This window comes from Ahaetulla prasina, chromosome 3 (assembly GCF_028640845.1).
Source record: "Ahaetulla prasina isolate Xishuangbanna chromosome 3, ASM2864084v1, whole genome shotgun sequence".
In the NCBI taxonomy this organism is placed as follows: domain Eukaryota; kingdom Metazoa; phylum Chordata; class Lepidosauria; order Squamata; family Colubridae; genus Ahaetulla; species Ahaetulla prasina.
Window position 1 is genome coordinate 106664312 of NC_080541.1, and position 17419 is coordinate 106681730.

General features: G+C 37.1%; 1 protein-coding gene across 1 annotated transcript in view; it reads right to left on the bottom strand.

Annotated features, from left to right (window-relative positions):
• The window catches only part of CFAP61 (cilia and flagella associated protein 61), a 162241-nt gene that overhangs the window by 11839 nt on the left and 132983 nt on the right, over nucleotides 1-17419 (bottom strand). Inside the window, exon 24 of the mRNA XM_058178325.1 lies at nucleotides 4381-4471. Coding sequence (XP_058034308.1) covers nucleotides 4381-4471 — 91 coding nt within the window. The remainder of the gene's footprint in view (nucleotides 1-4380; nucleotides 4472-17419) is intronic.

The window sequence follows — 17419 nt, forward strand, 5'->3', positions numbered from 1 at the left end:
CAAAAAGACCCCAAAGGGGGAGACTCTTTGCAGCAATACAAATGTTCATTGCATGTATCCAGCCCAGGGGCCTTAGTTTGAGGAACCCTGATTTAGTGCAATATAAAAAAATGCAAATAATTTTTCTGGGGACCACCAAAATTTTCTCATGGACCACTAGTGGTCTACAGACCACCAGTTGGTGACCACTGTTTTAGATTACATTTGTGTACTTTGAACTAGGACTGCAATACAGATGGATTTATTCAGAATTATTAGTCATGAAAGCTACCAGGAGCTTTCAGATTCAGAAACTTCACAAATATTTTGAAATTAGAAGTTTCATGGAGAGTGGTCCAGATATCAGTTATTTTCATCTGTATTTATGATTTTATATTGCCTCCTTTTTAAAAAAAATCATGATTAATTAAAGAAGGCAAACACTGAATTGCATTTTTTTTAAATTTCTCTTAATCTAGAACACCCATTTTCTAAACCTCACTCTACTATCCCAGTGTTGATGCAAAAGATATATGCTTTTAGCAAAATAACAGATTACTCTACTCTACAAATCAGAATTGATGCCAATAAGTTAAGTTACCCATCCATTTAAGGAATATTAATCTGCATTTTTACCGTTAAATAAATAAAATATATAAAGAGGTTTCTTCAGAAATTGATCGACAGAAGTAATTAAATCCTTTCGGGGGAAAGGTAAATGCTGTCAAAATAAATATTATTCACAGATTAATTATATACTGAAAGAAATTCCAGTTTATATACCTGGAAAACATTTTGAGAAATCATATTTCCTGTTTAGAAATTTTTTTATCAATTTTTCAATTCAGAGAATAACTTAATAGAAAATGCAGTTACCAGTTAATGAGAAAGGGTTCAGCTTTCCAAATCTGGAGCTATATTACCTATTGTCAAGTATTAAATATTGGAAGTCAATAATCAGTGTTAATTTTCCAATTGGGACAACTTTGGAACATACACATATAACACCTTTGGTTGGATGGATAGTATTAGCATCTAAATATACTAAAAATCTACTATCTCTGGAAACGATTATGTCAATTAGAAAACTATGAATGTGTAATAAAAAATATCTGACCCTTTTTCTCATACCAATTTGACTTTATGGGAAAATCGAACTTCAAAAATTAGGAAAAAGATGGTGGTTTAGAAAAATTGAATAGAAACTGTGATACTGTCTTTAGAGCAACTGATAGATATTGAAAAATAATTTTGAACATAGCAGTAGCAATAGCCTTTAGACTTATATACCGCTTCACAGTGCTTTATAGCCTTCTCTAAGCGGTTTACAGAGTCAGCATATTGCCCCCAACAATCTGGGTCCTCATTTTTCCAACCTCGTAAGGACGGGAGCCTTGAGCCAGTGAGACTCAAACTGCCAAAGTGCTGGCAGCTGACAGTCAGCAGAATTAGCCTGCAGTACTGCATTCTAACCACTGTGCCACCACAAAATACTCTGTGTTAAGAGACAAATATCATCTATCACACGGGTGCCAAACTTGATCGCATCCTGTGACATATTGCAATGTATCACAATGTTTTTTGCCTTTGTGGAGCTGGGGTGGGCGTGGCCTGCATGTAAAAATAGTAATTACAACAGAGGACCTTGGAGGCCTTCTAGTCCAACCCTCTGCCCAAGCAGGAAACCCTACACCATCTCAGACAGATGTGACACATCTGGCCCGCGGGCCACCAGTTTAACACTCCTGATCTATCAGATATAACCCAATAGCAATATTTACAATGACAACATTTATTAGCCACATTGTTTGGACCAGTAGCATTATAGCTTCTGAAATACTTGGGATACTAGAACAACTATTAAATCCTTTAAAACTAAAATACCTATTAGTTTATATATATATTTGTTATCAAGAAATTAATGTGATATACAGATGTTTAGTAGTGAGTGAAATAAAGTATTAGTGGTTCCAATATTGCCTAGACAAGGGTGTTTAACTTTTATAGCAAGTGTCAATGGATTTCAAATTATTACTTGCACAACAAAAAACAATATTTAAAACTTATTGGACATTTTCAGAGGATAATATTCTTTTGAACTATATACAGGTAGTCCTCGACTTACATTTGAGCCCAAAATTTATATTGTTAAACAAGATATTAAGTGAAATTTGCCCCATTTTATTACTTTTCTTGCCATAGTTAAGTGATTCAATGCAATTGTTATTAACACGTTTGTTAAGTGAATCTCGCTTCCCCATTGACCTTGCTTGTCAGAAAGTTGCAAAAGGTGATCACATGACTCCAGGACACTGCAACTGTCAGTTGCCAAGCATTCAAATTTTGATCATATGACCTTGGTGATGCTGCAACAGTCATAAGTGTGAAAAATGGTCATAAGTAACTTTTTTCAGTACCACGGTAACTTTAAATGGTCACTGAATGAACTGTTATAAGTCTAGGACTATCTGTACCTAATACATGATATTTGAGACTCGGATGTAAATGGATTCTCCATTTCCTTTTATGACTAAAAGACTGATATTGTAGTATTGGGAGAATAAATGCATGGTTCCATTTATTCAATGGATTGAAGATCTGATTGCACTTGCCACTTATAAGCATATTGCCTGTAGATGTAGACTTTGTATAAACAAGCACAGATTATCCTCTCTTAAAAACGGGGCCCCTCAAAAACTACTTATGATATTGTTTTGAAGTTACAGCTTCTGCAATGCCCCAGTAGTCATTCGCCTTTACAACTAACTGCAGGAATGTTGCAGCACCCCCATCTCTCTCACCCTCATCCCAATTTACCAGGCCTGCTCCCCACCTCCCATCACCCATTGCACACTTATCTTTTGAAGATCACAGAACCTCACATTGGGAAAGGAGAGCAGACTACTTTTTCCAGGCCACATGGCTGACTACTGGAAGTAGCCACCATTTTTAGTGTGCCCACAATTACTTGTGATTATGCTGAAATGGTGGCCACTTCTAGGATGGGCCACTCCATTCTATTTTCCTAAACCACTTTATGCAGCGCTGCAGAAAGGTCTGGAGTTCCAGAGATCTTCAAAAGGTAAGTGCGCTATGGGTAATGAGGGTGGGATGGAGGCCCAAACCCTGTGGGGACCAAGTAAGGGTGAAAAGGCCTGAGGGCAGTGCTGGGATTCAAGTAATTTAGCAACCAGTTCTCTGCCCTAATGATTTCTTCCAACAACCAGTTTGCCAAATTGCTCAGAAAGTTAACAACCGGTTCTCCTGAAGTGGTGCGAACTGGCTGAATCCCACCTCTGCCTGAGGGGACCTGGCATGGGGGAGAAAAGGCCTGCAGGGATCCAGGGGAGGGGTAATCAATAATCAAGGAACCACGAAGGAGAAAACGGCATCCCCACCAACACTGGTAGAGCAAGCTACTGTATATAAACAGAGAGCAAACCCCACACTTACAAGCACCGATGATGTTACCTAGTCAGGTAATGAAACACCTGCAAGCAAAATAACTCTACTTCTTGTAAAATTCAGTAAATGCAAAAACCATTTTTATTTTATTTCTATAGCTGTACATCTGAACAAGTGACTCTGGGGAGTGTATATCAAATATAATGAGTAGTTGCTGAAAAGCAGGTATAACTATGCATGGACATTCAGGTAGAGGCATGTGGGAGCAACTTTCCAAACAATCACACTAGACTATGAGACACTACTTTGTGAGTTAATAAGATATGTTTCCTGTTTCCTTCTTGTTCCCATGCGTGGAGAAGTACCTCATTTGAATGCTTTACGCAGCTCTATTAACAATTACCTTCACAGCTTGGCTATGGGCTTTCTAGGTGCCAGCTATGGAAACAGGACTTTGCATTAATAAACTGTTGAACTGATCCTGTAGGCCTCTTATGTTCTTAAGTAATTACTCTAAGAAAATTAAAGCAATTAATCCATTCAAAAGAATGCAATGCACGTACAGGAACAGAAACATCAGGGCACTGAAATTGATATGAACTGTGTATAAAACTTTTCCTAAAGTTCATAATTAATTGTTTGTTTGTTTGCTTGTATACCACCTTTATTATTTTAACAAATAACTCAAAGTGGCAGAAATATCCAAAACCCTCATCCTATTTTTCCCACAACAACAACCCGGTGAGGTGAATTGGGCTGAAACAGAGTGACTTGCCCAAGGTGCTCATCTGGCTATCATGGCTAGAACTCACGGTCTCCTGCTTTTTAGCCTGGTGCCTTAACTACTAGACCAACCTGGCTCTGATAATATTCTGAATCTTTATAGTTTAAGAGTAAAGAAGAAACAACAAACTTCCAGTTTGTTGAAATACGAAAGCAAATAATCAGCAATAACAAATGCTAGTATTAAATGCATATAGGAGGGATTTTTTTTACCTGGGCAGATACTAAGATCTGACGTAGTTCCTTCTTCAGATCACTAAAACGATCGTGATAGATGGCCAAGGCCCAAGGTTCCTTAAAGTAGCTGGTTAAAAAAGACAAAATTTAGTTACCCAATGTGCCTCTCATTAACGGCTAATAAAGTGTTTACCTGCTTTTTTGCTTTCATAAATTACAGTTCTGGACCCATCATGATAGTTTGTTCATAAAATGCCTGCCATAACAGCATGGTCAATCAATTCTTTTAATGGATGTTCCTGATGTACAGCCAGCTTCAGTAATTACATTTAAAGTGGCTTAATTCAGAGCTGTGGCAAGAGCCAGTGAAGAATCCTGATTTTATCAGAATTTAAAAGCCTGAAGACCTGTGAGGAGCTGTGTCTCCATTATCTGTTCTCATTTGAGAAAAGCAGATGGTAGGATTAACTGAACTTCTGCATAAACAAATTACATTTGTGTAGACAATGACACAAGTGTTGTTTATCATTTAGGTTTCTGGATTAATAAAGCCAGAAAACAGGCCATAATCATGTTGCAATATGTTCCTTGCACTAGTGCACTGCAGCTAAATTAATCTGTCAAACAAGGAAATCCTCAGTAGGTCTAGTCTCAAAATTTAAAAAAAAACTTATGGAAAACAATAATGTGCAGATAGATATTTATGTAAATGACCCTACATTGTATGATAAGGCAAAGACTAAAACTGAATACATTTTTAAAATAACAGATAATTTAAATTTTGATTCTTGAGAAGCCCTTCTACAACAGTAAGTTCCATTATACACCTAAATGATACAAATTTAAAAATATAGACCACTGAGTTACTCAGGATGAAATAGTTGCCTTTGAAAACCTAATAGCATCATGGTAAATAAGTGACTTTGATTTTTTTGTAGAACTGGCAATTGTTGTTTTAAATAACTTACATAATGAAAAGCAAAAATGCTGCAGCTAAAGTTATAAATCCTAAAAAGGACTTGATAATGGAAGCATAACTAGATAGGGCTAAAAAAAAAAAAGCCAATTATTTAACAAGAATCAGCAACTTTAGATTTTCTTCATGGTTCAATAGTATGTAATTTATGGACAGATACTGTATCTGTGAGGGTTAGGTTTGCTCGCTTCATTCTGCCATGTAGGCCATTCTTGTACTTAATTAGCTTTAATTAGTTCTAGTTTTCAGTCCTCAGGCTAGGAAAGATTCAATACTGTTGCTTCAAACTGATAGTTCCAAAATGAGAAGCATGAGGAAAATATGGGATTTGGAGATTAAAAAAAGAAATAGGTTTTCCCCCCCAATTTTGTGTTTAGTTTGTTTATCTAGGTCCCCTACTTTTTATATATGATGAAATAATCAAATGTTATTTTATTAGTTGCTAGAAAACACATATTTGTTCCATGTATGGTGGTTGTCATTAACATTATTGTTTTTATTGATATTGTTAGCTTGATTTTAATTTTAATCTTTTTTCTACTTGTTTCTCAAATCCATTTGAGTTTTTAATTCAGTATTCAATCTACAATGTTACATTTTTTTCTGTCTTGCTGACCTGTCAGATGTCAATTCTCTATACAAAACATTTTTGTAGTTTTTCAAATATAGAAACATTATTAAATCATAGTTTGATCATTAGGTGCACTCTTGTGGATTTGTCCATTCCTTCCTTCCTTCATTCTGATTTCACCTCAGACTTGGTCTGAGGAGGTAGAGGAGGGAACTAGAGGGACAGCCATAGTGGACTTAATTCTCGCGAATAGAGAAGTGATAGAGGGAGTTGAAACTACAGGAACCTTGGGTGAGAGTGACTATGTCATACTGGAATTCAACCTAATGCAAACATAAGCAATAGAACACTATGATACCAGAGTCTTTAGATTTAAAAAGAGCTGCTTTTAACAAACTCAGAGCATTTGGGAAAGATTCCTTAGATGAAATTCCTAAAGGTGGAAAACAAACACAAGAAGCTTGGGAAATTCTGAAAAATATGAACAGCCTGAGCTGTTCAGCCAGTCAATGCGCTTGCGCGAAGCACAAGTTTGGCATGTGCAGGCAACATGAGCACGGGCAGGTGACACAAGCACGTGCACTCGATTGTGCACAACGCGTGCGCGGGAAGTGAACCGTTGGTAACACCAGTTAGAACACTGGTGAGGTCTACAGTAAATAGTCTAAGGTTAAAGTTTTGGGGATTTGGGGAAGAAACCACAGCGTCCGGTAGTGCATTCCAGGCATTGACAACTCTGTTACTGAAGTCATATTTTCTGCAGTCTAGTTTGGATCAGTTTATTTGGATCTTATTTATTTATATCTAGAAACGAGTAAAGTAATAACTAGAAGTCAGCACATGTTTATTAAAAATGGATCATGCCAAACCAATCTTATTTTATTCTGTGACATAGTGACTAAATTAGTAGACTAGTGATATGCTGTGGCTATAGTATACTAAGATTTCAGCAAGGCATTTGACAAGGTAGAACACAACCTACTTCTTGGTAAGCTAGAAAAAAGTGGGAGAAATAGCATCACCATCAGATAGATTTGTAACTGGCTGACAAACGTATTCAGTGAATAGTCCTTAATGGTACTACATCTACATGCAGGGAAATAAGCAGTGCAGTGCCACAAGGTTCCATCTTAGGCCCAATACTTTTCAATATCTTCATAAATGACTTAGATGAGGGAATAGAAGGGGAACTTATCTAATTTGCAGATGATATTAAGCTGGCAGGAATAGCCAACATCCTAGATGGATCAGTTTTGAACACCGGGCCCTAACTAACAAGATGAAATTCAATATAGAGAAAAGTAAAATCTTACATTTAGTCAAGAAATACCAAAAGCATATATATAGATTGGGAGAAACCAGGCTTAATAGCAGCAACTGTGAGAGGGATCTTGGAGTCTTAGTGGAAAACCAACTAAATATGAGCCAGCAGTGTGCAGTGGCAGCCAAAAAAGCCAATGCAATCCTAAATTGCATTAACAGAGGGATACAATCAAAATCAAGTGAGGTACTAATACCACTCTTAGCAAGCCTTAGCAAGACCATATCTACAATACTGCATCTAGTTTTGGTCACCACACTATAAAAAAGATGTTGAGACTCTAGAAAGAGTGTAGAGAAGAGCAGCAAAGATGATTAGGGGACTAAAATATATGAAGAACAATTACAGGAACCGGGCATGGATAGTCTAATGAAGAGAAGGACCGGAGAGACAAGATAGCAGTGTTCCAATATTTGAGGGACTGTCACATGAGAGGGTCAACCTATTTTACAAAGCACCTGAAGACCAGACAAGGAATAATAGATGGAAACTGATCAAGGAGAGATTCAATCTAGAAATTAGGAGAAATTTTCTGACAGAACAATTAACCAATGGAACAGCTTGCCCTCAGAAGTTGTGGGAACTTCATCACTGGAAACTTTCAAGAAGAGACTGGACTGCCATCTGTCAGAAATGGGGTAGGGTCTCCTGTTTGGACGGGATGACCTACAAGGTCCCTTCCAACTCTGTTATTCTGTTATTCTGAGAAAGCTATTTTTATTCTCCCTTCAGTGACATTGGATAATCATCTTGTGTGTGGACATCAGAATTTGGCATTTGACAACCTATTAATGATAGGTCATGGCTGGAAGGGTTAACAGTGCTACAGCAGCTACCTGAATTGATTGTGAAGATAGCAATGGAGCATAACTTTACAATTAACATTTTACAGAAAAGGAGTTAAAAAAAGCTTAATGTTCCAGAACAAGATGTACAGATGACCCACTTGACTCATACTGTGAATGACAGATTAGCCTCCAAAAACCTCATGTATATTTGGAGCCAACCTAACTTTCACAATCAACTGGATCCACCCATGTCATGCAAATTACTTACTTGGAAATGAATTGATAGATTTAAACAACATTGTAGCGAGGCCTTACAAAAATGTGGTGGATGAATTAAAAATGACAGCCAATCTGTATTACGTACTTTGGGTATAGAAAGGTGAGGCTAATGATGGAGTGAGTAGAGATGGTTGGGTAATTTATAACACACAAATACAGCCAATTTGTTACAAAAAAAAAGTATGCGACAATTTGAAAATAAAAAGGACAATTAAAGGAGGTGACACCAGCCACTAAGAATGAGGACAAGAAAATAATCAAGAAATTATGAAGAAAGCTAAACCTCAAGAGGAACTGAGGATGGTGTGAGATGTTATAAATGCTATGATAGTTTTTTTTTAAAAAGAGGATAATTATTACAATTTAGAGAAATTGGTCAATGTTTGGAAACAAAGGCGGAGCTGCTCAGTTCCTATTTTTGATCACCCTTTTCTCAGAAAGCAAATATAATGAGTTGAAGAGACATGAATGCAGTTAAAGTGGATGGAAAGATGGTTATAGAGTGCTTTGAAGTTGAAGTTACTTTACTCCAGATGCTGATGAGCAATTTCTCAGTCTGCTAAAAGAATTTGCTTCTGTATTATTTTAACTTCTAAAATATAGTATAGGTGTTCTTGCTAACTGAGGATAAACATTTTATTCACAAAAAATTAAACATGAAGGATCCAGGAAATTACCAGGTGTATCCAGTCAATCTATTATCTATATTCAATAACAAAATAAAAAAATAACAGAGTTGGAAAGGCTCACTGTAGGTCTTCTAGTCCAACCCCCACGAGATCTCATGCCATTTCAGACAAATGGCTGTCCAATCTCTTCTTAAAAGCCTCCAATGTTGGAGCACCCACAACTTCTGGAGGCAAGTCATTCCACTGGTTAATTGTTCTCATTGTCAGGAAATTTCTCCTTAGTTCTAGGTTGCTTCTTTCCTTGATTAGATCCCATCTATTGCTTCTTGTCCTGCCTTCAGATGCTTTGTAAAATATGTTGACTCCCTCTTCATTCTGACAGCCCCTAGAACCGTGATGGCGAACCTATGGCACTCGTGCCACAGGTGGCACACATAGCCATATCAGTGGGCATACAGCCTCAGCTCCGCCAGCTGATTTTCAGGTCTTCTGGGCCCACCAGAAGTAGGGAAACAGGATGTTTCCTGCCTCTGGAGGGCCTGGGTGGGTGGGTGGGTGGGTGAGTAAAACCCAGTTTTCTCTCTCACCTGGCTCCAGGGCCTCTCTAGGAGTCTGGGGAGGGCAAAAACGGCCTTCCCTCTCCCCGGAGGTTCTCCAGAGGCTGAAAATGGCCCTTTCGGCAACTTCTGGTGGGTAGGGAAGGCCGTTTTTGCCCTCCCCAGATTTCTAGAGAGGCCCTGGAGGATGGGGACAGCAAAAAATGGGCTTCTGGTCCCACCGGAAGTTGTTAAATGGGCCATTTTTGGCCTCCAGAAGACCTCCGGGGGGGGAAAGCTATTTTCGCCCTCCCCAAAGTCCTAGAGAGGCCCTAGAGCCAGGTGAGAAAGAAAAACGGGCCTACCAGGCCCTCACATGCAAGGAGCGGGTGTGTGTGTGCATGCGCGGGACACATAAAATTATGGATGCGGACATGCGCGCATGCGAACCCCCCCTCCGGGCACGTGACGGCAAAAAGGTTAGCCATCACTGCCCTAGAACATTGCTATTATATTACCCCTTGTCCTTCTTTTCATTATTATTATTATTATTTATTAGATTTCTATACCGCCCTTCTCCCGAAGGACTCATACCTTAAACTAGACATACCTTATTCTTGCAACTGTTCTTCAAATGTTTTAGCTTCTATTCCCCTAATCCTAATCCCCTAATTGTTGCTCTTCTCTACACTCTTTCTAGAGTCTCAACATTTTTTCTATATCATGGCGACCAAAACTGGATGCAAGTGTGGTCTTACCAAGGCATTATAAAGTGGTATTAACACTTCATGTGATCTTGATCCTATCCCTCTGTTAATGCAGCCTAGGAGTGCATTGGTTTTTTTGGCAGCTGCAGCACACTGCTGACTCATATTTAAGTGATTGTCCATTGGGACAGATAATAAAATTCAGTATGTGAAACACCTTAAAAAGAATGCACCAATTATTTAGTGACAACATAAATTTGTTAAGTTTAATTAATGTCAGACTAGTTTTATTAATTTTAATTTTGAATTATATAACAGTTATATATCAAGTCTTGCTATGTCACATGGAGTTCTTGGTAGAGATGAGCAAAAAATGTCAGGAGTATATCACAAAAGTATACAGTCCTAGCAGGGTGCAGCAGAGTCACTCACAGAGTAAAAATCATTTCAACTGCCAGCTAAACAGAGCAGGCATCTATATTATAAAGTGACTGATGATACAGTGTCAGATAATGGGCCTCTCAGGTCAGAAGGTAATCAACATGCTATTGAGAAAGTGCTGAGAATCTTTTGAAGTACTAATGGTGTTTATTAATGGCTAGATTAAAGCTTTTGGGACACTTAGTTGCTGATGATGCAGGAAAAGAAAATCCAAACCTTCAATCACTGAATTACAGTAGGAATATGTACAACAAGAAGCATGAACAAGGCAGAGAAATATGAAATGAATTGACTATGCATTGAATCTTGGATATCAGTGATTTGTAAGAGACTGGAATAGGAGACTTTTGCTTAGAAGATTATACTATTTATACCATTAAGGACATAGACTAGACTAGACTAGACTAGACTAGACTAGACTAGACTAGACTAGACTAGACTAGACTAGACTAGACTAGAATAGAATAGAATAGAATAGAATAGAATTTTTATTGGCCAAGTGTGGTTGGACACACAAGAAAATTGTCTTGGTGCATATGCTCTCAGTGTACATAAAAGAAAAGATACCTTCATCAAGGTAAAACATGTCATGAAAAACAAAGAGGATATGGTGCTGTTTTCATAGTCACTAAAAATATGGTAAAGAGAATATTTGGGTATAGGGAAGTCAATACCAAATAGTCTTTGCAGACAACTTTTTAGCATGAGGTTTATCCAAGTTTATGCTTCAAACGATGAGAAGAAGAAAAGTTGGAGTCCACAGAAACCAAATTAATTATATTAATGGTAGAGGGAGATGGAAGAGCTCAGTTATGATAGCAGATATCTAAAGACTGACTGTGGATCAGCTCAAAAACTGTTCATGTGCAAGTTTATAATCAAACTAGAGAAGAACAAAGCCAACCATTGATGTAATCTCAAACAAATATCCATCATGCATAAGGAGAATATCAGGAATCACTTTAAGTCCTAAACCTCAGTGATAGCAAACCAGAGGAACAATGAAATGAAATCATTGACATGTTAGGAATGCATATGAAGAGGTAAAGAAAAAAGATATAGAAAAAAGCAATTTGGATGTAAGAATAAAGTGTGGAAAATGGCAAAAAGAAGAGAAGCCAAGAAAGACAAAGATCTTAGGAAGAATTTCAGAAAGGTGTAAAAAAGAATTATATAAGATTGCAAAAACATTATAGATGAAAAGAGACATGGTAAAACAAGGAAAATCTTTCAAAAGATTTTCAACCTCAGAAGGAAGTTCCAAATCCAAACTGTTACGCTAAAGAACCCTAGTGGAGGGGGAGGGGAAAAAAACCAAACCAAGTTGGAAGGAATAGTCTGAAATTCTGTACAGTAGAATTGCATTTTAGAAAATATTCCTTATTTATAAGAATATCTAAGAAACTCTTCAATAAGAGGCTTTTTTCTCTCTTGCTAACGATCTGTTGATCTTGCTGCCAAAGCTGGTTCTCTAGCAGTGCTATTCACTGGATTTGAATGGGAATACTTAGGAATGTCCCCAGACAACTTTTGGACAGACGTGAACCTATCTGGCTGCTCTTTTTTTCTTTTCCCATTTCATTTCTGTTGTTATTTTGAATAACTTTCATTTTCCCTGCAAGGAAACATGGTGTGTTTTTTAATGGTGAAATGCTTTCATTTGATTTACATTAATATTGGACTCTTATCGCAGGGTTATGGCATTTTTTGTCTTTGCAAAATATTTGGAATTTATTTCTTTTGAAATAAAGAAATAATTTCAATAGAAATATCCAGAAAATATATTTCCTGTTTCTGCTTTGTTCCCTGATTAAGTTACACAGAGCAATAATGTGTTAGGTTACAGATAAGCAACGGGTGGGGGGGCTGAAATCTGAGAAAAGACTTTTTGGTAACATGCAATTTTGAAAGTTTTTTTTTAAGTTTGATGAGTTGATAATAGCCGTGTAAAATATTCAGAGGCATGTAGGCTTTGGATAAGTTAGATTCACAAAAGGAATCTGATTTGAAAGTTGCAGACCAAAGAAGTATGAACTCTAAGATGGAGAACTAACTGAGCTGATCACATACATCTCTTTGAAGTTCAAGCCTGCATTCTTTTACAATAATAGAAACCAGCCTGAATGGAAAAGTGACATTTTTCCCCCTATGAGGATTGAGGATATTGGAGAATGGATTGATTACGCTTAACTAGAAACCACTTCTATTTGGACTTTGTTGGAAAGATAGATAGATTGTGGGGGTTGAATTTATTATATTTAATTAGACAACAATTGATAATTAAGAAACAGATATAGATATTTGATCCAGGATGAATTACACTTAGCTTTTGGGAGAATTTGGGATAGATAAGATTCCATGGCAAATTTTCTATGATTTTATGAGTTCTATGGGTTGATTACAATAACAATTTATTAACAGAGCATTTTGAAACTTTAACTTTGTGTTTTTATTAACATTGTTCTTCCTGTGAACTATTTTGTCATTAATATATATGACAGGTCAATAATTTGCAAACAGATTTATAAGTTTAAAAATTTGGGGGAGGGCTGTTTTGCAAGAGGTAGGAACAGGGGTGAAATGCTCCTGGTTTGGACTGGATCAGTCGATCCAGTAGCAATGACGGCAGGTGGTTCGGAGAACCAGTAGCAAAAATCCCTGGCCCCCTTGCCCTTGCCCACCCAATCGCCCGGTCGCCCACTTGCTGCTTCTTTCCGGCTCGCTCGCTTTTCTGCCTTGCTTTGCCTGCTGCAATCCCTGCAATCAATTGCATCAGCTAGCAACTGAATCTGTCTGCCTGCAATCAATCTCTTCAGTGAGCAACTGAATCTGCCTGCCTGCGTGCCTTGTGTCTTTAATTTGGTAAATAACTGGGGGTTTTTTGGGGGGGTGACTTTAAAAAAATAGTTAATTGGGGCTTTTTTTAGGAGTTTTTTTTTTTAGACATAGCAATTTAAAGTTAAGGAAGTTTTAAATTTAGCTGCTTTTATCTAAAAATATAAATAAAATAAAATAATAAAATAAAATATTTATGCAGCTTTCTAAGATTTGGTGTGTTTCTGTAGTGTTTCACTCTAACTACACAAACACACAAAATCTCACAAAGCTGTATGTGGCATTTTGCGAGAAAAAAGTGTGAAAGTTGGTTTTTGAGTTTTTTGTGGCTGTGTGAGGTTCCTGCTTGTTGCAGGGGCCATTTTGGGTCAAGTGCAGCTGCTTTTACATTGTGTGTAAGTCAATTGTGTTGTGTTGTGTGTGTGTAAAGTGTGAAAGTTGGTTTTTGAGCTTTTTGTGCCTCTGTGAGGTTCCTGCTTGTTACAGGAGCCATTTTGGGTCAAGTGCAGCTGCTTTTACATTGTGTGTGAGTCAATTGTGTTGTGTTGTTTGTGTGTAAAGTGTGAAAGTTGATTTTTGGTACCTCTTAATGTTTTGTGTACATCATCATCATCATCATTATTATTATTAATTGGCCATGCCCACCAGGTCACCTGACCACCAAGCCATACCCACCAATTAAGCCATGCCCACAGAACCAGTGGGGAAAATTTTTAGATTTCACCCCTGGGTAGAAACCAATATTATAGTAATATATTAATTCATATTCAACTAGGGGATAATATGTGCATATGTGTTACATTTTTAATGTCTTGATTGTTTTGTGGTTTGTTTGTTTTTAATTTTTTGGGGGAGTTTTGTATTTAACTTTCTTTTGAATAAAATAAAAATAGAAAATTAAAAAAAGAATATCTGACACTAGAAGATGTCTAGAAGATGAAATCTGTTGCTTCATTAATTATAGAAAGGCCTTCAATTCTGTTGGTTGTGCTAAGCTGTGAAATACACTTAGGAAAATACCAGTTCCAGAATTGTGCTCTTAGGAAACTTACATTCAGGACAGGCAGCCATAGCCCACATATAGCATAACAAAACTGGCTTCAAATTGACGAATGGGAGAAACAAGGCTAATGTTGTTTAATTAACCTATATGATGAACAAATACTGGGGGAAACTTACAAGAATATGAGTATCAGTAAAATTGAGGGAAAAAACATCAATAATCTGCCAATATGCTTATGATACTGATAATGAAAATGATTTGAAAGCTTATTATCATTCTCTGTACTTTCTGACGGAGATGTGGACAGCTAATTCCCTGAAGTACACAGTTTAAATTAAAAATAATATTTTACTAGATTAATATTTTGAAAATAAATGCAGTGAGATAAATTATGTCCTTATAAAACAGAAAATGGGCTTCAATTCCATTTATCAAAAAGATGACAAAAAAGAGAATAAGGTGTGTAGGAAACAATAATAATCTTAAATTATAGGAATGTTGGTTTCAAAAAACAGAAAAAAAATCCTAATGATAACAGCAGTTCAACAATAGAACCAGCTTTAGAAACCTTTTGAAAGCATATAAAGTATACAAGCATGTAAATTATGGATTCTGGCACACTTTTCTAAAATAAGCTGTTTTATCAGTTATTGTCTTTTATTCTTTATTAGTTGGTACATTTAAAATAATGCTTGATAGAAGACTTAGAAATAAGATTATTATTAAACCCAACTTCATGTTCTACAGAGGAATTATTGAATCTGTCACCTGCACCTCTATAACTGTCTGGTTTGGTTCTGCAACTCAACAAGACAGACACAGGCTTCAGAGGATAATTAGAACTGTAGAAAAAGCAATTGCTACCAACCTGCCTTCCATTGAGGACCTGTATACTGCACGAATCAAAAAGAGGGCTGTGAAAATACTTACAGATCCCTCACATCCTGGACATAAACTGTTTCAACTTCTACCCTCAAAATGACGCTTATAGAGCACTGCACACCAGAACAACTAGACACCAGAACAGTTTTTTCCTAAATGCCATCACTCTGCTAAACAAATAATTCCCTTAACACTATCAAACTATTTACTAAATCTGCACTACTATTAATCTTCTCATCATTCCCATCACCCATCTCCTTCCACTTATGACTGTAACTTTGTTGCTTGTAGCCTTATGATTTTTACTGTAAGTGATTGTTTCCTGATTGCTTAATTGTAGCCTATGACTATCACTAAGGGTTGTATCAGTAAGTGTTAAATTTGTATGCTATGACTATCATTAAGTGTTATAAGTGATGAAGGTATCTTTTCTTTTATGTACACTGAGAGCATATGCACCAAGACAAATTCCTTGTGTGTTTAATCACACTTGGCCGATAAAAAATTCTATTCTATTCTATAATAATGTGATTCAATAAAGAAGTATTGTATACTTTTAATGAAATTCCAAAGTTAAATAAAAATCATAGATTGTATCAATAAAACGAAGCTATGGAAACCCAACTGAAGGTGAATTAACAATCCAATCTGCTGATTTTGCAATAAAAAATGAGAAGAACTGAAATGCAGAAGGCAAGAATTCAAATAACTTCAAAATCCCCACAGAGAACTTACAGTATTTACAATATTCCCTTCATGGATTACTGCCTTGTCGTGGCGAAGGGGCTTGCGTAGCTCAATGATGCTATGAGCTATACCATGCAGGGACACCCAAGACGGATAGGTCATAGCAGAGAGTTCTGACAAAACATGATCCACTGGAGAAGGAAATGGTAATCCATTCCAGTATTCAGACTTGAAACTCAACATTAAGAAAACTAAGATCATGGCATCTGGCCCTCTCAATTCCTGGCAGATAGAAGGGGAAGAAATGGAGGTAGTGACAGATTTTATTTTCCTGGGCTCCAAGATCACCGCAGATGGGGACTGCAGTCAAGAAATTAAAAGACACTTTCTCCTGGGGAGAAAAGCTATGGCAAATCTAGACAGCGTACTAAAAAGCAGAGACATCACCCTGCCAACAAAAGTGCGTATAGTCAAGGCTATGGTTTTCCCAGTTACAATGTATGGCTGTGAAAGTTGGACCATAAGAAAGGCTGAGCGCCAAAGAATTGAGGCCTTTGAACTCTGGTGCTGGAGAAAACTCCTGCGAGTCCCTTGGACTGCAAGGTGAACAAACAAGTCAGTCCTAGAGGAGATCAACCCTGACTGCTCTTTAGAAGGCCAGATCCTGAAGATGAAACTGAAATACTTTGGCCATCTAATGAGAAGGAAGGACTCACTGGAGAAGAGCCTAATGCTGGGAAAGATTGAGGGCAAAAGAAGAAAGGGACAACAGAGACTGAGGTGGCTGGATGGAGTCACTGAAGCAGTAGGCATGAGCTTAAATGGACTCCAGAGGATGGTAGAGGATAGGAAGGCCTGGAGGAACGTTGTCTATGGCGTTGTGATGGGTCAGACATGACTTCGCAACTAACAACAAATTTATAGTATTTAAAATAGGGATTTGATCAGCCACCCTGGTTGACAGCTGATTGTTGGGAAATTTAATGATGTATGCAAAAGTCTAATAATGACAAGGTCAAGCTTACTCTCTTGCTTATCCCTTTTATATTATCTTGTAATCTCTTCTCTAGTATTAAAGTTATATTGTAAACCACTGAAAGTTATGGAAGGACTTGCTTCAACCCTTTAAAAATTATAACACACCTGATTTTCAGTCATTAACAGGTAAGCTATCATACGGGGCTTTGAAATGTGAATTTTAAAATAAAAATTGTAATTATTATTGATGATTTACAATTTTCAGCAGTTTCATTTCCTTAGTTTTTTGTTTATTTTTGAAGAGATAAAAGTACTGGTATATTTTCTTTGATGCTGACATTAACGGCAAGGAAGGTCCAATGGGAATGGAACACATATTAGTAGATCTCACAGCAGAATTCTCTTTTGTATTAATAAAAATGGGGGATAGTGATACAGGTAG